General features: G+C 43.4%; 2 protein-coding genes across 5 annotated transcripts; one reads left to right on the forward strand and one right to left on the reverse strand.

Moving 5' to 3' along the window:
• The first annotated feature begins 2218 nt into the window (after window positions 1-2218).
• Window positions 2219-18889, forward strand: jam2a (junctional adhesion molecule 2a). Of its 2 annotated transcripts, XM_065026028.1 has the most exons (10): window positions 2219-2542; window positions 7534-7710; window positions 8000-8149; window positions 8281-8468; window positions 14242-14344; window positions 15636-15743; window positions 15884-15896; window positions 16272-16338; window positions 16579-16617; window positions 16894-18889. In XM_065026028.1, the coding sequence occupies exons 1-10, from the start codon at window positions 2494-2496 to the stop codon at window positions 16930-16932; spliced, it is 933 nt and encodes a 310-aa protein (XP_064882100.1). In that variant the 5' UTR covers window positions 2219-2493; the 3' UTR covers window positions 16933-18889. The 2 variants fall into 2 exon arrangements, with proteins under 2 accessions (XP_064882100.1, XP_064882099.1); XM_065026027.1 differs by lacking the exons at window positions 16579-16617; window positions 16894-18889 and having other exon boundaries at window positions 15636-16325.
• Window positions 18792-22755, reverse strand: atp5pf (ATP synthase peripheral stalk subunit F6). 3 transcript variants are annotated; one of them, XM_029668452.2, is made up of 4 exons: window positions 22647-22755; window positions 22056-22226; window positions 19672-19799; window positions 18792-18900 (listed from the first exon to the last, which is right to left on the reverse strand). In XM_029668452.2, exons 2-4 carry the CDS (start codon window positions 22223-22225, stop codon window positions 18872-18874), a joined length of 327 nt encoding a protein of 108 aa, XP_029524312.1. In that variant the 5' UTR covers window position 22226; window positions 22647-22755; the 3' UTR covers window positions 18792-18871. The 3 variants fall into 3 exon arrangements, with proteins under 3 accessions (XP_029524312.1, XP_029524303.1, XP_029524321.2); XM_029668443.2 differs by lacking the exon at window positions 22647-22755 and adding an exon at window positions 22536-22622; XM_029668461.2 differs by lacking the exon at window positions 22647-22755 and adding an exon at window positions 22363-22480.
• Window positions 22756-23833: the final 1078 nt, after the last annotated feature.

A 23833-nucleotide genomic window follows, 5' to 3' on the forward strand; every position in this document is an offset into this window, starting at 1 on the left:
AGTTTAGCGCAACGCTGATTGGCACATTTTGTATACTTTTGTTTTAATCAAGGGAGGCCAGATGCTTGCTGGCTTCCCTTGCCTTCAATGCTACGGACGGCAACAACATACTCGTTTGGACCAGACAGCATCAGATAGTTGGCCTACACATAGAGACAGAGAGGCGCTGTTTAGCTTGCTCTGTTTTCTCCTGTAAGATACATTCAGCCTCTTGCGAATGGATGGAACATTTTGACACACTAGAGAGACGAAAGATCAAATGATTTTTTTTTTTTTTGTAAAAAAAAATAAAAAATTGGAGGCCTGGATTCCCTTGGCATCCATGAATACACGCCACTGCCCTAAGGGACTGCAGAAAGAATGATAACCACCGTACAATTGTGAATTACTTTGAAGGACTTCATATTGAAATCATTTGCATCATTCATTAGGGGCCAATTTCAACAAATGATAAGGGTACCAGTGTGCACCATTTCCTCACTCTATCCAAAAGCATTGTCCGAGTTTGACAAGTGTATGATGGCGCCGGAGGGGACGGCTGCCATCTTATCGGCTCTTAGCCAACCATGCTATTTTGTTTGTTTTTTCGAGTTGTTCGTAACTTGTTTTGTACATAATGTTGTTGCTACCATCTCTTATGACAGAAAATAACTTCTGGACATCAGAACTGAGATTACTCACCTCAAATTAGACAAAGAGTTCTTCGTCAATGAGTCGGACGGGAGGGATATACGACAGACACCCGACCAGGCCCAGATCCCCGTCATTTGCTGGAGAAGAAAACTGAGATTTTGCGGGAAAAGATCAGGGTGCAGGGTGAGGATCAGGTGACGAGTGGCTAATCTGCCTTTGCCTTCCGTCCTGCTAGCTAACGTTCAATCGCTGGAAAATACATGGGATGAATTGAATGCATGTATATCCTACCAACGGGACATTAAAAACTAATTTCTTATGTTTCACCGAGCCGTGGCTGAAGGACTTCATTAAGAACATACAACTGGTGGGTTATACACTCCATCGGCAGGATAGAACAGCAGCCTCTGGTAAGACATGGGGCGGTGGCCTATGCATATATGTAAGCAAGAGCTGGTGCACGATATCTATGGAAGTCTCCAAGATTTTGCTTGCCTAAGGTAGAGTATCTCATGATAAGTTGTAGACCACACTACCTAGAGAGTTTTCACCTGTATTTTTCATAGCTGTCTTACATACCACCACAGACTGATGCTGGCACTAAAACCGCCCTCAATGAGCTGTATTACCGCCAAAAGCAAACTGGAAAACGCTCATCCAGAGGCGGCCCTCCTAGTGGCCGGGGACTTTAATGCAGGGAAACTTAAATCCGTTTAACCTCATTCCTATCAGCATGTTAAATGTGCAACCAGAGGGAATTTATTTTAGACCACCTTTACTCCAGTCACAAAGCTCAAAGTACAAAGCTCTCCCTCGCCCTCCATTTGGCAAATCTGACCATGGCAAGCGGTACCGTAACGCCAAGTCTAGGTCCAAGAGGCTTCGGAACAGCTTCTACCCCCAAGCCATAAGGCTCCTGGACAGCTAATCAAATGGCTTCCCAGACTATTTGCATTGCCCCCCCCCCCCTTCTACGCTGCTGCTCTCTGTTATTATCTATGTATAGGCACTTTAATAACTCTACCTTCATGTAGATATTACCTCAATTATCTCGACACCGGTGCCCCTGCACATTGACTCTGTACCAGCACCGCCTGTATATAGCCCCGCTATTGTTATTTACTGCTGCTCTTTAATTATATGTTATTCTTATCTCTTACTTTTTGGGGGGTATTTTCCTAACTGCATTGTTGGTTAAGGGCTTGTAAGTAAGCATTTCACTGTAAGGTGTTGTATTCGGCGCATGTGACAAATACATTTTGATTGGATATGTCCGACAATCACACCTGGCAACAGGTGTCGCTTCCTATACCATTCGTGGTGGTCCTCTTTTATGGTAATTCATCAAAATGTCTCAAAGTAAATAGCATGGCGTTATGCCAGGATTTAAGTGCTGAGACTATGATGACACATACTCACAGAAAAAAAACAGTCATCAGTGCAGTTGGCCATTGTTGGCGCGTTGCGCACGATGGACAAGTGTAGTGCACGTCTTGGACACAGCGTTGCGCTCTCCGCATACTTCTCCAGGAGTCCCCCACCAAATCGCTTCCTCGCCCCACCAAACCCCCCTCCCTACCACAACAGTAGAATAGTAGAGAACGTCTACAGTGACAGCCACTCTGCAGCCGTGTGCCCTGCGGCTGGTGTAATAGTGTACAGAGAGTCCGAAAGTGCGACTTCCGAACCACCTGCCTAACTGCTCAGGAAATTCAACGGAGTTTTCGGAACATAATTTCCTCAAAGGAGTGACGAGATTCTGGAATTACTGGAGTTGTGGACAAGTGCGGGAATAGGTTGTCGCTCAAGAGCTACTCATATTTAGAGGAAGGACAGACTTTTGAACAGCGGGAGTTCAGGATGGAGAAAGCGTCACTGGTTTTGCCCCTTGTCATTCTACTGATACAATGTAAGTAAACTTTTGCATTTAGGCTATTCCGTATGATAATGAGTTATTCGTCTGTGTTTGTTTGCGTGCTTGTGAATGTGTGTAATGCATGTTTGGGTTGATCTGTATTGGTATTCTTAATAATTACATTACCGTCATCCCTATTGCTTTTGTATGTGTAATTTCATGTCAGCTGTTTGTGTTTAGAAAAAAATAAGCCATTTTAGATAGGAAAATATTGATAAAGCACCATTTAAAAAAAAAACATTATTATTGTGATCTTACTGTGTTGATGCTTCTAGTGCTTCACACACAAATAAAAAAAAAGTGAGCAGCACTTGTTTCGGTAGTAATTGGCTTAATTTATTACTTCATCCCCTTCGTTATTTTATTTCAACTTTATTTACCTAGGCAAGTCGGTTAAGAACAAATTCTTATTTACAATGACGGTCTAGGAACAGTGGGTTAACTGACCTGTTCAGGGGCAGAACGACAGTTTGTTTTACCTTGTCAGCTCGGGGATTCGATCTCGCAACCTTTATGTTACTGGCCCAACGCTCTAACCACTATGGCCTGTACTAAAGTTTCCAACGTTGCCGGTCTATCGTATACAGCCTTCCTCACTGTGTGTGCGTGTTATTGCGATGATATTGGACTACATGCAACTGCAGAAAACAGATATGGACCACTAATGTGGCCTTAAGTTTTTGTTGGAAACAGGCCAGTCTAATCTGGATGTGGGCTATCAGCAGGTCACCATATCGTTTCGTCCCAAATGCCACTCTATATTCCCTTTTATAGTGCACTATTTTTTTAAAAATCAGGGCACATAGTGCTCCGTTCGAAAGTAGTGCACTACAAAGGGTGCCATTTGGGACGATCCCATGGTGTCAGTGAGATGCCAACATTTAGCAAACAAGCCCCCCACCACCACCAACCCTGACTGGCACAGCTGTTCCTGACAGAGCAGTGCAGGGTTACACACATACAGAGGGGCTTTGTTCTCCTTGGAAGACACACACACGCATTCTCTCTGTTTGTCTCTCTAGATCCCTCTCTGTCTGGAAATGGATGTCCTCTTAGATGCTAATAGATGCTAACATATAGAAGTAGCATCTAATTTCCCGTTTATTGCAAAGTCATTTAAAAATAAATGCCCTTTTTTTTTAAATTCTTGAATTGGAATTTTAGTTTTCTTTCTGAGTTGACTGACTTCAATTTGACCCAACCTTGGTAGGTCTCAGGGCGGGTGGCTCATAGGGTTCAGAGAGGGACAGGTCACCACTCAGCAGACAGAGAAAGTGTGGGCATCATGTCACGGTTGTTGTCACGTCTGTGTTATCTCGAGGAGACGCTCCTCAAGGTGGCTGGCGTTCGCCACAGCCGACACTGTGACAACAGTTTCTTCAACCCGGGGATGCTATTGATGGATCCTGACGATATAAAATAAAACTCTCTCGTTATCTCTCTCATTCTCTCCATCTATTTCTTCCTATCTCCCTCCACATCTCATTCTCTCTGTCTGTCTCTCTCTCCCTTATCTTCTGTCTCTCTCCTCTCCCTCTCTCTCTTTGTCCATCCAGCCAGGGAGAGACAATGCTTATCCTCACAGAGAAAGAGGGAGTGATGAGACACACTCCCACTCCCAACACAGCTGCAGTGATAACAGTGTTACACATACTCACAAAGTAACACAGACAGCAAGCAGGGAGGGACAAAATACACAAGGCTGCACTTCCACCGCCTACAGTACTCAAACATCTGAAGGACAATGTGAATAGACAACATGAGTCTGCAGTTTGAATTCATACTGTACTTACGCACATCAAGCGAGAGATCGCATTCTGCCACTGATAATGTGTAGGCCTATGTAGACCTAATTGCCTAAATACTCATAACTAGGATTCAGAAGGAGAATTCAAAATCAATGGGACACACATTTAGTTTTTCCGTTTATTTCCTGTGAATCGACTAGATTTCAAATGAAATTGAGTATGCTTCATTGGTTTGCTTCATTGTTTGTCAGCGAGCAAGTTGTTTACGTCTTGTTTCCCAACTTTTGCTCTGCTTTCCTGGCCGTTTAAGATGGCCGCCTCCACGCTGAGAGGACATGCATATCCTTTGTCACTTCCTGTGCCTCTCCAATGCCTTTGTCTCACTTTCCCTCAATTCTTCCACGTAGACCCGGTTTGCGTCTATATTCCCTACATAGTGTACTACTTTTGACCAGGACCCATAGGGCACTATGTAGGGAATGGGATACCATTTGGGACGCACGTCTGCCCTTCCGTGGGGGGAAAGCAGGAGACCAGGAGGATTGGTTAGGACCTTTCCTCTGCCCCACCCCACCCTCTGGTCCACTAATAGAACAACAGGAAGTAGTGCAACAAAAAGAAGCTGACTGAACAGGAAGCTAGCGAACTGCTAACAGTGAATGACTCATTTGGTAGTTGACCTCAGTTAAGTACAGTGTAGACCAGTGGGTTCCCCATCCAGGGGTACTTGGCCTATCCAAGTGGGTACTTGATAAGACTCATGAGCATGGGCTTACTGGTAAAATGCACATGAGGGGGTACTTCAGGGGTACTCTCGGCAGAGCAAAATTCAGTTGGTGGTACAGTTTCCGAAAAAGGTTGGGAACCACTGGTGTAGACAGGGGTGGTTTAGGTCTTTTGACGTGATGTTTACCAGTACAGGGCCATGACAGATAGCTTTGTGCTTTGCTGGCCAGCAATTGTCAGTATTTAATGAATTGAGCGGAATATAGTATTAGTAGGTTATGCAGGGATACAGATGTCATTACAGTTATCTAGTTGAGCATGCATGTGAATAAGTGTGTTATCTGAATACATCTCAGTATTTACTGAAACAATGGAAGGAAAAATGGATGTTGGCCAATACAAACACAACACAAAATAAATGTGTGTTGTCTGGGTGTGTTAAATAAGTGTCTGTGTAAAGCTAGCCGACTAAACTTAGCGATTTACGATGGAATTGAGCAGCGACTAGTGTGGGCTGACAGGAGCTCCAACGTCACATAAAATTAACTTTTTATCACCACCCAAAGGATAGCAATCAGTTTTACAGGACATTGTCTCATGTTGTGTGCAACAGGAAGTGGCAATTGAATGCAAACTTCACACATTTTTTTTGTTTTATTGCGAAAACATTTCTAGCCTGTCTATCTATGGGTAACAGTTGACATGTTATGCCCGACCCGCTCAGTTTTCCACCACAAAACACCAGAAAATGGCCCAAAACAGTAAGAACCAGCTCACCTGCTTTTATGCTCGATGTTCAATGATTATTTTTGACAAAAAGTTTAGTTCACGTAACACGGGTTGACCTTAAAATGAGGGACAGACGTAAATGAATCAATAATGAGCTGAATTTTTGAAGCTCTGTTTTACTATCGTCTCCTTATATGGCTGTGAATGTGCCGTGAACGAGCTTATGCTCTCTGCCGTTCGTCCAAGATGTCTGCAGCATTGTGACTTATTTGATGATTATTTCTTACATCAGCTCATTTCCTGTTTGATGTTTCATCTTGGTTTCGCCTGTAGCATCAGTTCTGGGGCACTCACAGATAATATCTTTGCAGTTTTGAAAAAGTCAGAGTGTTTTCTTTCCAAAGCTGCCAATTATATGCATAGTCGAGCATCTTTTCGAGACAAAATATTGCGCTTAAAACGGGCACGTTTTTTTTATCCAATAATGACATAGCGCCCCCATAGGTTGAAGAGGTTAAGTAAAAAGTACGACCTAAGTAGTTTAGAGGGTATCTGTACTTCACTCTTTATGTTTTTGACTACTTTTACTTCACTACATTACTAAAGAAAAGAATGTACTTTTTACTCCATACATTTTCCCTGACACCCAAAGGTACTAGTTACATTTTGAATGCTTAGCAGGACAGGAAAATGTTCCAATTCACACACTTATCAAGAGACCACCATTGGCCATCTCTACTGCCTCTGATCTGATGAATCACTAAATATAAATGCTTGGTTTGTAAATGATGTCTGAGTGTTGGAGTATGCCCGGGGCTATCCGTAAATAAATCAATAAAACAATTCAATTGTGTCGTCTGGTTTGCTTGATAAATATAAGGAATTTGAAATGATTTATACTTTTACTTTTGATACTTAAGTCTATTTTAGAAATGACATTGACTTTTAATACTTAAGTATATTTAAAACCAAATACTTTTAGACTTTTACTCAAATAGTATTTTACTGGAGGACTTTTCTATTATTTTCTATTAAGGTTGCTTTTACTCAAGTATGACAATTGGGTACTTTTTCCACCACTGAAAAAAGCTGATTTTCTCCATGGGGTATAGTATATTTTTAAAAGGCTCTTCATTTAATATAACAGGCTTTTAAAATTCAATATTGGTGCACAATTGCTACATAAAATGTCAAAAGGGGCGCAAAAGGCAGTCTTTTCATGGAACTACCCAAATACTCAGTGTGCGTGTGTGTTGTACATAACATTATTGTACCAGTTAATCTCCCCCCCCCCCCCCACACACACACACACACATACATATGCACATACACACGCAACACGCGCTCCTCCCTCAATGGATGGGCGTTACCCGGGCGACCTGTGGACAGCAACAGGATGACAAAACAATAATCCTGATCCCTGCACCAATCAACCGACAGGAAGGGATGCTCCTATTTCCTGTTCCTGTCTAGATGTACATGTTCAACAGGAGCGACACACAGACACAGCCAGCCAACCAAACAATCAGCCATGAGTCTTCATGCTCCGCCAATCTGGTCCAGAGGAAAAACTGGTTCATAACAGATATAATTGGTTCATACAACATTTACAACTGGTCCATCATAACTGAATATAACTGGTTTCTAACAGATTATAAACTAGTTCATAACTGATTATAATTGCTGATTCATAACGGCGTTAAGGTGTTCATAACTCGTCCTCCATCTTACAACCCTTTCCCCCAACCCCATATGTGGCACCTCTCTCTCTCCATCCCTCAGGCCTCCCCATTGTCCCTGTTACCGTGTCAACAACCACGCCCAAGGTGGAGGTCCACGAGAACTCCGATGCGGTTCTGAGCTGTGATTTTCGGACAGAGAAGGAACAGAATCCTCGAATCGAGTGGAAGAAGAAAGGAACAGATGTATCATTTGTTTACTATGAGGGACACTTCAGAGGTGATTGGCTGTTCTGGCACATTCTCTTCCATCGCTCTCTTTCTGTCTCTTTTAACCCCTGTCCAGAGCCCATCTTCAGACTCTCAGATTTCATTTACTCTCCTCACACGAGGGGAATTCATTTTAAGAGCCTCATCAACATAAAGCAGAATGTGATGAACATTACAAAGACATTTGTATGAGAAGTTACCAGATGGTTGATGTTAGTTTAAGTAGAACATTTGTCCTTAAGAAACCACATCTCCACAACCCCCCTCTTCTCTGTGCTGACCGGTTTCCACTCTCCCAGGAGCCTTTGCGGGGCGTGCAAGGATCAAGGGGGCAACGGTGACCCTACAGAGGGTGACCCAGAAAGACGCGGGCGAATACCGCTGTGAGATCACTGCCCCTCACGACACCATCACCCTGGGGGAGACTAACATCACCCTCGAAGTCTTGGGTGTGTACCACATCGTCTGGCAGACTGAGAGGGTCTGTCTGCATGACTGAGTGTGTCTGTGTGTTGTCTCAGACATGCTGTTCGTGCACCCCCTTAACCCAGCTGACATTGTGGCTGTACCCTCCTCACAGTGCCCCCCCACACCCCATCCTGTGAGATCCCCAGCTCGGCTTTGACGGGCTCTGTGGTGCAGCTGCGCTGTAGGGACCAGCAGAGCATCCCCCCAGCCACCTACTCCTGGTACAAAGATGACAAGCCGCTGACCCCCTCCCGCATGGCCAACGCCACCTACCACCTCAACCCAATCACGGGCATACTGGTGAGATACTTTTTAAGAACAGTGTATATACAGTTGTACCATTGATGCTTTGGCACAATTTACTCAATGTTCAGTGCATTCGGAAAGCATTCAGACCCCTTCCCCCTTTTCCACATTTAGTTACGTTACAGCTTTATTCTAAAATTGATTTAAAAAAAAAAATCCTCCTCAATCTACACACAATGCCCCATAATGACAAAGTGAAAACAGGTTTTTAGAAATGTTTGCAAATGTATTACAAATAAAAAACATAAATACCTTATTTACATACGTATTCAGACCCTTTGCTTATGAGACTCAAAATTGAGCTCAGGTGCATCCTGATTCTATTGATCATCCTTGAGATGCTTGAGTCCACCTGTGGTAAATTCAATTGATTGGACATTTTTTGGAAAGGCACACACCTGTCCATATAAGGTCCCACTGTTGACAGTGCATGTCAGAGCAGAAACCAAGCCACGGGGTCGAAGGAATTGTCTATAGAGCTCCGAGACACGACTGTGTCGAGGCACAGATCTGGGGAAGGGTACCAAAACAATTCTGCAACATTGACTCTCAGACCATGAGAAACAAGATTCTCTGGTCTGATGAAACCAAGATTGAACTCTTTGGCCTGAATGTCAAGCAACACATCTCAAGGAAACCTGGCACCATTGCTACGGTGAGGCATGGTGGTGGCAGCATCATGCTGTGGGGATGGTTTTCAGTGGCAGGAACTGGGAGACTAGTCAGGATCAAGGAAAGTTGAATGGAGAAAAGTACAGAAGGATTGTTGATGAAAACCTGTTCCAGAGCGCTCAGGAACTCAGACTGGGGTGAAGGTTCACCTTCAAACAGGACAACGACCCTAAGCACACAGCCAAGACAACGCAGGAGTGGCTTCGGGACAAGTCTCTAAATGTTCTTGAGTTGCCAAGTCAGAGCCTGGACTTTAACCCGATCGAACATCTCTGGAGAGACCTGAAAAATAGCTGTGCAGTGACGCTCCCCATCCAAAACAAATCAAATTGTATTTGTCACGTGAACCAAATACAACAGGAGTAGATCTTACAGTGAAATGCTTACTTATAAAGCCCTTAACCAACAATGCAGTTTTAAGATAAATAAGTGTTAAGTAAAAAATGTGAGTATCAAGTTATTAAAGAGCAGCAGTAAAATAACAATGGCGAGGCTATATACAGGCAGTACCGGTACAGAGTCAATGTGCGGGGCCACCGGTTATTTGAGGTAATTCAGGTAATATGTACATGTAGGTAGAGTGAAAGTGACTTTGCATAGACAATAAGAGAGTAGCAGCAGCGTTAAAGAGGGGGCGCAATGAAAATAGTCTGGGTAGCCATTTGATTAGTTGTTCAGGAGTCTTATGGCTTGGGGGTAGAAGCTGTTAAGAAGCCTTTTCGGACCTAGACGTGGCGCTCCAGTACCGCTTGCTGTGCTGTAGCAGAGAGAACAGTCTATGACTAGGGTGGTTGGAGTCATTGACCATTTTTAGGACCTTCCTCTGACACTGCCTGGTATAGAGGTCCTGGATGGCAGGAAGCTTAGCCCCAGTGATGTACTGGACCGTACGCACTACCCTTTGTTGTGCCTTGCGGTCAGAGGCCGAGCAGTTGCCATACCAGGCAGTGAAGCAACCATGCTCTCGATGGTGCAGCTGTAAAACTTTTTGAGGATCTGATGACCCATGCCAAATATTTTCAGTCTCCTGAGGAGGAATAGACTTTGTCATGCCCTCTTCACGACTATCTTGGTGTGTTTGGATCATGATAGTTTGTTGGTCATGAGGACACCAAGGAACTTGAAGCTCTCAACCTGTTCCACTACAGCCCCGTCGATGAGAATGGGGGTGTGCTTGGTCCTCCTTTTCCTGTAGTCCCCAATCATCAACCTGGCATAAATATTTGATGATCTGTCAGATTGAAGAATGTGAGAAACTCCCCAAATACAGGTGTGTGTGTAGTGACATCCCCAAGAAGACTCAAGACTGTAATTACTGCCAAAGGTGCTTCAACAAATTACTGAGTAAAGGGTCTGAATACTTTAAATGTGATATTTCTGTTATTTTTTGCAAGCTGTTTACAAGTTGTTTTTGCTTTGTCTTAATGGGGTATTGTGTGTAGATTGATGAGGGGACAAAAAACTAGTTAACTCTACAGGATTGGTGGGTCCCCTGCGGGACGGGTTGAGCTAACGTAGGCTAATGCGATTAGCATGAGGTTGTAAGTAGCAAGAACATTTCCTAGGACATAGACATATCTGATATTGGCAGAAAGCTTAAATCGTAGTTCATCTAACTGCACTGTCCAATTTACAGTAGCTATTACAGTGAAATAATACCATGCTATTGTTTGAGGAGAGTGCAACGTTATTAATAAACCAATTAGGCACATTTGGGCAGTCTTGATACAACATTTTGAACAGAAATGCAATGTTTCACTGGATCAGTCTAAAACTTTGCACATACACTGCAAAATCTAAATTGCGCCTGGGCTGGAATAATACATCATGGCCTTTCTCTTGCATTTCAAAGTTGACGGTCCAAAAGAAATACAAAAACACACGTTTTTTTCTTTGTATTGTCTTTTACCAGATCTAATGTGTTATATTCTCCTACATTCATTTCACATTTCCACAAATTTCGAAGTATTTCCTTTCAAGTGGTATCAAGAATATGCGTATCCTTTCTTCCGGTCCTGCGCTACAGGCAGTTAGATTTGGGTATGTCATGTTAGGAGAAAATTGAAAAAAAGGGGCGGATCCTTAAGAGATGTTAATCCATTTTAGAACAAGGCTGTAAAGTAACAAAAATTTGGAGAAAGTCAAGGGGTCTGAATACTTTCCGAATGCACTGTATGTGCCAGTAAAGCCATTTGAATTTGGCAGAACGAGGGCCCAGCCACACCCACAGACTGTGTGTTACGTAGGAGCCACACTAGGGCATCGAGATGATTATTTTTGGCCAGCGAGAGCAATGTGCAAGGTTCTTTATCCTATTGTGAGCTGCGGGGGAAAAAAATCTTGAAAATAGAACCAAAGTATAACTTACAGCTCATTCACCTACAGCTCACTTATGCCCAAGTTTCATTGAGATTAATAGGAGCGCCTCGCGTTCTGTACACTGTAAGTTATGCATCCGATGTAGCAGGCCTCCATTACATACTCCAATACATGGAGGTATAATCAACCACTAACACAGTATATGATAATACAAACCTCAGTAAGACACTGAAACCTTAGTTACAGTTCAGACCAACAGTGGCTACCTCAGAAATCAAATCAAATTTTATTGGTCACATACACATGTTTAGCAGATGTTATTGTGAGTGTAGCTAAATGCTTGTGCTTCTAGTTCCGACAGTGCAGCAATATCTAACAAGTAATCTAAAAATTCCATAACAACCACCTAATACACACAAATCTAAGTAAAGGGATGGAATAGAATATATACATATAAATATATGGATGAGCAATGACCAAGCGGCATAGGCAAGATGCAATAGATGGTATAAAATACAGTATATACATTTGGGATGAGTAATGCAAGATATGTAAACGTTATTAAAGTGACTAGTGATACATATATTAAAGTGGCCAATGATTTCAAGTCTGTATGAAGGCAGCAGCCTCTCTGTGTTAGTGATGGCTGTTTAACAGTCTGATGGCCTTGAGCTAGAAGCTATTTTTCAGTCTCTCTGTCCCAGATGCACCTGTACTGACCTCCACCTTTTGGATGGTAGCAGGGTGAACAGGCAGTGGCTCGGGTGGTTGTTGTCCTTGATGATCTTTTTGGCCTTCCTGTGACATCAGGTGCTGTAAGTGTTCTGGGGGGAAGGTAGTTTGCCCCTGGTGATGCGTTGTGCAGACCCCACCACCCTCTGGAGAGCCCTGCGGTTGTGGGCAGTGCAGTTGCCATACCAGTTGGTGATACAGCCCGACAGGATGCTCTCAATTGTGCATCTGTAAAAAATTGTGAGGGTTTTAGGTGACAAGCCAGATTTCTTCAGCCTCTGTGTGGGTGGACCATTTCAGTTTGTCCGTGATGTGTTCGATGAGGAACTTAAAAGTTTCCACCTTCTCCACTGCTGTCCCGTCGATGTGGATAGTGGGATGCACCCTCTGCTGTTTCCTTAAGTCCACGATCATCTCCTTTGTTTTGTTGACGTTGAGTGAGAGGTTGTTTTCCTGACACCACACTCCGAGTGCCCTCACCGCCTCCCTATAGGCTGTCTCGTCATTGTTGATGATCAAGCCTACTATTTTTGCGTCGTCTGCAAACTTGATGTTGGAGGCGTGCATAGCCATGAAGTCAATGGTGAACAGGGAGTACAGGAGGGGGCTGAGCACACACCCTTGTGGGGCCTCAGTGTTGAGGATCAGCGAAGTGGAGATGTTGTTTCCTATCTTCACCACCTAGGGGTCCTAGGAAGTCCCAGGACCCAATTGCACAGGGCGGGGTTGAGACCCAGGGCCTCAAGCTTAATGATGAGCTTTGAGGGTACTATGGTTTTGAATGCTGAGCTGTAGTCAATAAACAGCATTCTTACATAGGTATTCCTCTTGTCCAGATGGGATTGGGCTGTCTTCAGTGTGATGGCGATTGCATCGTCTGTGGACCTATTGGGGCGGTATGCAAATTGAAGTGGGTCTAGGGTGACCGGTAAGGTGGAGGTGATATGATCCTTGACTAGTCTCTCAAAGCACTACATGATGACAGAAGTGAGTGCTCTGGGGCGATAGTCATTTAGTTCAGTTACCTTTGCCTTCTTGGGTACTGGAACAATGGTGGTCATCTTGAAGCATGTGGGGGCAGCAGACTGGGATAGGGAGAGATTGAACATGTCCATAAACACACCAGCCAGCTGGTCTGCGCATGCTCTGAGGACGAGGGTAGGGATGCCGTCTGGGCCGTCAGCCTTGCGAGGGTTAACGTGTTTAAATGTCTTACTCACATTGGTAGCAGGCTGCATCGGTGGCACTGTATTATCCCCAAAGCGGGCAAAGAAGGTGTTTAGTTTGTCTGGAAGCAAGACGTTGGTGTCCGTGGCTGGTTTTCTTTTTGTAGTCTGTGATTGTCTGTAGACCCTGCCACATACATCTCGTGTCTGAGCCATTGAATTGCAACTCTACTTTGTCTCTATACTAACATTTCGCTTGTTTGATTGCCTTGCAGAGGGAATAACTACACTGTTTGTATTCGACCATATGCCCAGTCATCTTTCCATGGTTAAATGAGGTGGTTCGCTCATTTAGTTTTGCGCGAATGCCGCCATCTATCCATGGTTTCTGATAAGGGTAGGTTTTAATAGTCGCAGTGGGTACAACATCTCCTATGCACTTCCTGATAAACTCACTCACCGAATCAGCATATAAATGTCCCAGTCAGCGTGATCAAAACAATCTTGAAGCGTGGATTCGATTGGTCAGACCAGCGTTGAATAGTTCTTGTCACGGGTACATCCTGTTTTGAGTTTCAGCCCATAGGAAGGGAGGAGCAAAATGGAGTTGTGGTCAGATTTTCGGAAAGGAGGGCCTTGTATGCATCGCGGAAGTTAGTAGCAGTGATCCAGTGTATTGGCAGCGCGAGTGCGACAATCAATATTCTGATATAGATCACTTCCCTTTGGTCAAACATCAACCCATATAGACCCTTAAGTTCGGAAGCACACTGGTATACTCTAGACCAATTGCAAAAAAAAAAACTATACAGGTTCTGTGCATCGTATCATCTTCCTCTCCTGTGAGCCCTCCATCTGTCTCTTTCTCTCTCTGGCAGGAGTTTAAGACTGTGGCGAGAGGCGACACGGGACAGTACAGCTGTCTGGCATCCAACAAAGTGGGGCCGCCCAAGATGTGTGAGGCTAAACACATGAAGATAGGTGAGTGTGAGTGTGTGTGTGTGTGTGTGTGTGTGTGTGTGTGTGTGCGTGTGCGTGCGCGTGCGTGCGTGCGTGCGTAAATATAAGAATGATTGTGGTTCATATTAGTGTAGTTTTGTCTTTCCACAAACTAGCGTGACTCTCGTGCTTCAAACCCCATTGATATGGTCTATAACCAACACAGTTACAATACCAGAGCTAGTGTTATGTCTTGTAAAATCCCATGAGTAAACAGTACTGTGAGGAGCATGTTTTTCTATACAGGCATTTGTCTATGGAATAGCCTCCCCCTGGAGATCAAGCAAAGAAAAAGTAGAAATAGCTTCAAAAAACCCTCACAAGGGGCAGTCCCTTGTGTCCCCTACTGCTGCTGGTCAGGTGTATTTATTTGAATGATAGGTACAATTAATATATTGTTTTAATGTGAAATTAATATGGTTGATTTAAGGTTAGGGAAAGGTGCAGTGAATAGTGCCACTTTTTAGGGTGTCAATATAAATGAATGTATTTATGGTTGTTTGTAATTTTGTCTTGCCTTTTTTTTAATCGTTAAATGTGTTATTGTTTTTACCACCGGGGACCACTTTGGAAACAAGCATTTTAATTCATACTTTCAAGTGATGTCCTCTGGGTCCACATTATACATGTTGTTGTATATGTCTGTTACACAAAATAAATTCAATTCAATTGTGAAGTGTAGGTATATAGGCATAGAACTGTACAATTGGTCTTCTGAGCTTCTAAGCTAAGAAAACATTAGAACAAATGGATACAACAAAAACAGTAAGGAAAGAAATAAAACTAGTTTTTCAGAAAGAAAAAAAGAAAAGACCTCTTGAATAACCCCCAGAAGGAAAACCGAGCTGTGGCTTTTGTGGAGTGATAAGTAATGGTGCATCAAGGGTGACTTGTCGATGTGCTCAGAGGGTCCCTGGTTCGAGCCCAGGTTGGGGCGAGGAGAGGGACAGAAGCAAAGGTTTTTAGCTTTAAATAGGGAAGAGTACATTTTTGTCATTTCCCCTGGGTAGGTTCATTTTTCGGAGGAAATCTTAAATGGGAGATGTTTTAACCAAGAAGGGGCCTGCACTCAAACAGGCATTAATTCACTTATTCCAATCGATTCTGTAGCCAGAGAAGGCACAAAACAAATTAATCAGATCCACGATATCTCGGATACTGGCTTGAGGGTTGGTTATATAGAGGAGAATGCCATCTGCGTGTAGAGAAATGTTATTTGAGGTGTCCTTAGTATTGTAACCAACTGGCGTGACTCTCTCACTCTCTCTTTCAGAGGATGTAAACATGGCAGGGGTCGTGGCTGCGGTCGTGGTCATCTGTCTGGTCATCGCCATTTGTGGCTTCGGGGGGTACTATGCACACCGTAATGGCTTCTTCAGCAGTGAGTCTGCCTGTCTGTCCCTCTCTCTGTCTGTCCATGAAACATACAATATGTCTGGCTCTCTGTTAGAAAATATCATTTGCACTCACTTCCTCTTACTTTCTGTCTCCACTCTCCTCTTCATTTCTATCCATCTCCAGAACACAGAGGAAGGTAAGAGTTGTGTCCCTAAATCCATTAACAATTATCCCAAATACAGTGAAGACACCCTGACACATCTGCGTTGCTGTGTAACTACTACTGACTAATAGAGGTGTGTGCGTTTTAATGTTCTGAGTAAGTTCAGTAGAGAGCGACAGGTGTGATTGAGCCAAGCAGTGCAAAAGCCTGTCTCTTCTCACACAGAGAGAGAGAGAGAGAGAGACAAACAGGTATTTTATGACCCAGTTAGAAAAACTAGGTTTGTTATGTTATTTTGAATTGTGATTCGCGTACCCCCCTCTGTGTGGTCGTGTTTGTTAGTAACCCTGAGCATGGTGTGTGAACCTCATCCACCCCCTCACTCAACTTTGAACCCCCCCCCCCCAGGTCCTTTTGGATCCCTCAGTGTCATGGTGTGGCCCACATCAGCAACCAGGACCTCCATAGAACAAAAAGACAAGTGAGTCTGACCCACAGACAGACTCAAGTAATAGATTTAAAAGTAGACAAGAGTCCTTTCCAGAAAAAGTTGCCCTTTCCACTCCATAGGACCGTGTCCTGTGTTTGATGTGGTGTTGTTCTTTTGATAGATGTTTTTACTGAGACCACAGCTGCATCACATTTAGGAAGCCCCCTCCCTCTCGCTCCCGCCACTCTGTCAAACAATTTATTGTCTTTATAAATGCCTCTGTCTTCCAGGACTAATGCCAACTACAACCCTCCACCCCAAGACGTGAGTGTTTTTCCTCAGATTTTCTCTGTTGGTGTATTCATGGATGGGTATGATGTTCACAGGAAATGTTGACTTGAGCATTATCCCCTTACATGTGACATTTTCTAGATAACATTTTACAACCATATTAAAAGACGATATGATAATTTCTAGTATAATTCTCTTGGCAGTAGTAGTAAGTAAAATTCTCCAAATGGTTACTAATAATGGAGAAAAAGACCTGAATTGCAGTAGTTCTGACCGAAGGAAAATATGCTACTGTTTTCTCTCGCTCAGCCTGCGGACTTCAAACACACCCAGTCCTTCATGCTGTGAGGACCTCGACAACCCCCTGGAAGACACCACTGGAGTAGTTTCATTCCACCCAAATGAATAGCTCTAAGAATAGTTCATTATATTTTTTGGGACTGACCAACCCTGCTCTCCTCACCCTTGTGGATGGATAGCAAGGGGGGGGACAGACAACTCTGCGTAGAGGCCATTTATTCCTCCTGTTTTGCTTTCCCTGGGCCCTCAATGCAAGCCTATTATATTAGTAACATGGTACTCTACTTCCCTCTGGTGGCCAAGTTGTTAAACTACAGCATATCGCCATGTTGTGGTGGACCCATGGAATTACGTCCCACACATGCTCACTTCCCCCTCAACTGGCCAAAACATGAACTACCTAAATCTTATTTTATACCAAAGACGTGAACATGGCATCTGAGTGTAATATACTGTACATATTTTCTGAAGGCTATTGGATAAGGCTATTGATGTGAATTTAAGGGAAAGTTGTGCATACAAGGTAGCCATCACATTAGGCCTCCCGAGTGACGCAGCATCTCAGTGCAAGAAGTGTCACGACAGTCCCTGGTTCGAATCCAGGCTGTAACACATCCGGCCGTGATTGGGAGTCCCATAGAGCGGCGCTCAATTGGCCCAGCGTCGTCTGGGTTTGGCCGTCATTGTAAATAAGAGTTTGTTCTTAACTGACCAATCCATTTTCTTCTGAGGGCAGTACTCGCGTAGATCTCATTCAGTCGGTTTGGATTTTTATTTAACCTTTAACTAGGCAAGTCTGTTAAGAACAAATTCTTATTTACAATGATGGCCTACCCCGGCCAGACCCTAACGACGCAGGGCCAATTGTGCACCGCCCTTTGGGACTCCCAATCACGGCCGGTTGTGATACAGCCTGGAATCGAACCAGGGTCTGTAGTGATGCCTCCAGCACTGAGATTCTGCACCACTCGGGAGCCTAAAATTACATAGTCGATGTCCTCGCCCCCCGTTAGTCTAATTAGCATACAGGTAATAAAAAAAAAATCCACATCAAAGTCCATCTGTTTTAAGATGGAGAAATTGTTTTTTGTATGGGCCACGCCCCAATAATAGTAAAGCAGTGTTGGTCAGAACAGGAGACATCCCTGAAAAACACCGGAGATCACCACAATAGTCTTATGGATTGCTTCCTCCATTTTGAATATTGGCCATCCACTATATTCCTTTCAGAACAGTGCAGCTGAAGGAAAGGAGACACTTTGGGATCGATTCAATCCGTAATGACGAAGTTCAGTGCTATGATTGAAATTTAAAGGCGATGTTCCTATTTTCGCAGACTGCCTTCACGTTGAATGCTGCATATGTTGGCTCAATCATAAATTACCTTTACATTTCAATTGCGCGGTAGCTCTGAACTTCAGCAATACTAATTGAATTGAGACCTTTGAGATGGACCCCTGCTCACCCGAAGATGCCTACATTTTCTGTGATGCCCAGTGCCTTTCAAAAGTAGTTGTTATATTCTATCTAGGGGCTCTTTTGTAAGTGTTTTCTTGTTTTGTTTAAGCTAAAGTATTATTGTGCTACTGCATTTTTGGTCTTATAGTGTATGTTTCTTAGGCTATGGATGAAGGGGTTGCTTTACGTTTATTCTTTGTAAGATGTTTATTCAGTATTAAAGATTTTCTATCAAAAAACTTGTTCAATCATTTCGCACCATGTGGTCTTTTCCCCACAGCCGCTGGAACAGGGTGGAGTGCCATGAGTCAGGCGAGCGAGACTGTAGTGTGACATCATCATATGTTATCAATCAAAAATGCAAGCATGTAAGGTTGAACGTGGTTTGCAAAATCACTCTTACTATAACCCCTTGACTGATTTGCGTAAGAAAACAAAATGTTCTCACATTTAATCCAACTTCATTTATTAAATAGTACATGAATAGTGGTGACATGTAGGACAGAGACAACGTCGTCATGGCCAGTGTTCACTTGGCCACTTCCTGCAGCTGGGGCTCTGGAGAAGAGAGAAGGGAGATTGAGAAATGCTCGGTCGTATTCATTAGGGCATACCGTAGTGAAACTCTTTGCAAAACAAAAACAAGCATTTATTGTTCCGGTAGTTCCTTTCATGTTTTGTATATATATATGTTTTTTTTGTTTGTTTGTTGTTGTTTTGTTTGGTGCCTAAAGAATACAACCCTGGTTGAGGGTGAATGAATCCTTTAAAACCACCCATGTCAAACTCATTTCATGGAGGGCTGAGTGTCTGTGGGTTTTTGCACCTCCCTTGTACCTGATGAATTAAGGTCACTAATTAGCAAAGAACTCCCCTCACTGGTTGTCTAGGTCTTAACTGAAAGGAAAAAACACACGTACACTAGAACCACCACGGAATGACTGACACCCCTGCTTTTAAGCATAGAATGAGTATGCTACGTAGGGTGAGATGGAGGTAGTACAATTTAGTCTATGACTAAGCTACCAAGAAATGCTACTACTGCGGTAGAGCTGGGTGACATCCATATCACAATAAATGGACAATTATCACAATAATGAGAAATCAAACGACACGTTTGTTCAAATTAAATTACACCCCAGTTACTTTTTCTATTACACTTTAAATGTCGTAGCTATCTATTGTTCCATTAGCAATCGCCCATATTATTTCAAACGTCACATTTCTCTACTGTAGGCAACTTGTCGTTGTTAATGATGTCAGTAAAATGTCTGATCATTTTCAGTTAATCATCCCAGCTCTATACTGCAGTGCATGGCCTTAACGAACCTGTAAATTTGAAGTCAGGGAATTTGGTGAGGTCACCGGTCCCGTATAACCTCTGCAGTTTGGTGATCTCCTCTGAGACACCCTTTTCGTAAGAGGGGCCTGCATCAACAATCCCACCTGCTGCAGCCCTGGAGAAAAGAGAACGATGGGGAAGGAACCTTTTAAAACAACACTGTAGCATGGAATACACTACTCTGTTGTTTAGGGCTGACCCCATTTAGTCGACTGATCATTCTTTATTCGAGCATTAGCAAAAATATATATAGATATATATATATCATTGTGTACAAGACACCGGTCTGATTTGCCCCTGTGAGTGGACTAATCCATTGTGGAGGCCGTGGGGAAGGCACAGTCAATCACTCGAATACATGTGCTACTAAAATTGTATATGGTTATATTATATAAGAACAACGGTGCAACAATAATAAAAAATATATTTCATAACAAATTTGCTTTCTTCTGCGTTGACTAGTGGTTGCTGTCCACGGTTCTGAAACACGCTGTTGAATTGGCACCTTTTCCTAGACCATGTTGCTATGTGCATAATAGCAAAGTTAACGAGCATATTGGTTAACGAGCATAAAGCAGAGGCAGCTGCAGAATGAGGGGAGACACAATAAGGCAAGGACTGTTTTCCTAAGAAAAGTGAGGATACCAACTTATTTAGGTCTAGAAATCAGTAGCCGTACTATTAAATGTGCCTGGCTTTATAAATCATGAATATACAGTGGATTTGGAGAGTATTCAGACCCCTTCACTGCTGGTTTTCATCAAGGACCTCTGTACTTTGCTCCGTTCATCTTTTCCCTCAGCCTGATTAGTGCCCCAGTCCCTGCCACTGAAAAACATCCCCACAGCATGATGCTGCCACCACCATGCTTCACCTTAGGGATGGCACCAGGTTTCCTCCAGACGTATCACTTGGCATTCAGGAGTTCAATCTTGGTTTCATCAGACCAGAGAATCTTGTTTCTCATGGTCTGAGAATCCTTTATGTACCTCTTTTTTGGCTGTAATGTGCCTTTTTCCTGAGGACTACCACTTTTACTACCATAAAGGCCTAATTGGTGGAGTGCTGCAGAGATGATTGTCCTTCTGGAAGGTTCTCCCAGCTCCACAGAGGAACTCTGGAACTCTGTCAGAGTGACCATTGGGTTTTTGGTCACCTCCCTGACCAAGGCTCTTCTCCCCAGATTGCTCAGTTTGGCCGGGCGACCAGCTCTAGGAAGAGTCTTGATGGTTCCAAACTTCTTCCATTTAAGAATGATGGAGGTCACGGTGTTCTTGGGGACCTTCAATGCTGCAGAAATGTTTTGGTATCCTTCCCAAGATCTGTACCTCGACACAATCCTGTCTCGGAAATATACGGACAATTCCATCAACCTAACGGCTTGGTTTTTGCTCTGACATGCACTGTCAACTGTGGGACCTTATATTGACAGGTGTGTGCCTTTCCAAATCATGTCCAATCAATTGAATTTACCACAGGTGGACTCCAAGATGTAGAAACATCTCAAGGATGACCAATGGAAACAGGATGCACCGGAGTTCAATTTCCATTCTCATAGCAAAGGGTCTGAATACGTATGTAAATAAGGTACGTTTTTAATACATTTCTACGAACCTGTTTTCGCTTTGTCATTATGGTGTACTGTGTCTATATTGAGGATGATTTAAGAAATGTAATCCATTTTAGAAAAAGCCTGTAGCGTAAAAAAAATGTGGAAAAAGTCAAGGGGTCTGAATACTTTCCAAATACACTGTATATCTACAGAAATAAGAAAGATCCCGCTTCAGTTGCCTGTTTGAGTGTTTGTTTAATTGCCTACTTATTCCGTGAGCACCAAGCATCAGGCAAAGACATGTCAAGGAAGCCCTATCTTTGTTGCAGTGGGTGAGCTCAAGAAACCACATAACTAGTCAGCCCTATAATTATAATACCCTATAACGAGTCAGACATATATAACCTATAAAAGCACCTTCAGCATCCTATGCGGTTCATGGATCTTGCCATCTAGGCATATAGGACCGGGTTCAGAAGGTGCACAACATTGTGGAACTTTCAGATAGAAATATATCATGTAGAATGAACACGACTGACATGTACTGTATAATCAAGAATCAAGTCTGCTAGCTCTGTTCCCCCACATTTTTTATTTGCAACATCCCACCACGTTCGCCTACTGAACATATGGCCCATCCTTCTGCAAATAACTCTGCAGTGCTAAAAGCACGTGCAGACTCCCTGCCACCATCTCTGTCATGACATCCCGGGTCATTCCACATACGCCTAGCTAATGTATAGCCTACCAACATGAAGAAACAAGTAAGTTAGCAGTAGTGAAAGTAGGACAAATAGTGCGGTTATTTATCGCACTCACTTGCTCTTGGTGCTGTAGTCGCGGATCTTGTCTAGGAATAGTTTCTGGATAGGGTCCAGGTCCTTGGCTCGGTTGAAGAGGACAGCAGACAGCCCGAAATTCCTGCGCAGTGTCAATGACACCGCGGAGCGCAACAGCGAGGACAGCCGGAATAGTTTACGAAGCGCCATACTGTCAAACGGAGAGAGGGACAAATGACAACTGTTAAGTTTGACAGTGACGCTACCAAACTAGCTAAGCTGAACATGTATATTACTGGCGATAGATAAACCGTGCTTGTACAGTAGCTACATGAAGTTAACGTTACTAGTTAGTTAACGGTTCCTCGCTGGCAGGATATAGCTGACGGCGGTAACGTGGCTGTGGGAAACCCAACCCTGTGCATATCTTCCATACACCCATCTGAGGCAACAAAAATACATGACCCTAGCTAATTTACAGTATTTTGGGGGAAGTTACAGTATTAGTCGACTCTCTTACCGGCTGGCTATGACTTGTATTAGCATGAATATGACGAACATGTAAGATTTGGCGTTAATACAATGAAAACGATTATAAGGCGTTTAATTCCGCTGTAAAAACACCACTCACCTTGGATTTGACACTCGTTGACAGTGATTACTTCCACTGTGATAAACCGCTTTGCATTGTGGCTATTTTTCAATCGGTCGCGTTCCGGAACATCAACGTGCGTCCTGGCTGCGCATCTCTACAGCCCTGTTCTTTTCAGCGCTATACCGTTTTTATCATAGCAATGTGCATAGCTTTCATATCACCCACATAATAACGATGCTTTATTTGCTACCTTATTTGGTATTTTATTCTGAAGTGAAAATCAAACTAGTCAAATGCCTTGAAGGTGCATGTCTTTGCCCCTGTGGCAAAGCAACAACTGTCACACGAAAAACATACTTGCTGGATTTACACCAACGATTTCGTCTTTCCCTCAACTTCGTTGTACAGTCCTATAAATCTATTTGGCTTTTCTTTAGGCTATTGAACATTGGATTTACAGTGTGCACCAGTAACCTACTAATTGTTTTATTCTCATGAATCTGATTTTAGTTGTCTATGATCTCCTACTCAAATCAAATACTACATGGGTTACAATAACATGACAATACGCAATCATGTGGAGTTGATCAAAGCAAAATCAAACAGGACAAAAACATACTTATCTTTTCAATTGCATACCTTCCTACTCTCTCAGAAAAAGAGGTACATAATTGTAGCCTAGTCTTAGGCCAATTAAAATGGGTACAAACTAGAGGGCTACATTCCCACGGGATGCCTGCAGAACCTGATAGAGATCATTGCAGCACAGTCTGCATTTTTTCATGCAGCGGGTGGGAGCGGGCAGTCAGAGACTACTTCGGGAGAATGTCAATGACTTAGCAGTGTAGTGCCAGGGTAACAATCTCTCCTTCAACGTCAGTTTGACCAATGAGCTGATAGAGGACTAAAGGAGAAAGAGGGGACAGCATGCCCTCATTCACATCGATGGGGCTGTTGTGGAGCGAGTCAAGAGCTTCAAGCTCCTTGGCAAACGTATCACTAAGGACTTAACATGGTCCACACACAGCCGCACAGTCATGAACAGGGCACGGCAGCGCCTCTTCCACCTCAGGAGGCTGAATAGATTTGGTATGGGCCCTCAGATCCTCAAAAAGTTCTACAGGTGCACAATCAAGAGCATCTTGACTGGCTTCATCACCACTTGATTTGGCAATTGCACCACCCTTGATCGCAAAGCGCTACAGAGGGTGGTGCGGACAGCC

The sequence above is a fragment of the Oncorhynchus nerka genome, linkage group LG2, assembly GCF_034236695.1.
Source record: "Oncorhynchus nerka isolate Pitt River linkage group LG2, Oner_Uvic_2.0, whole genome shotgun sequence".
NCBI lineage: Eukaryota > Metazoa > Chordata > Actinopteri > Salmoniformes > Salmonidae > Oncorhynchus > Oncorhynchus nerka.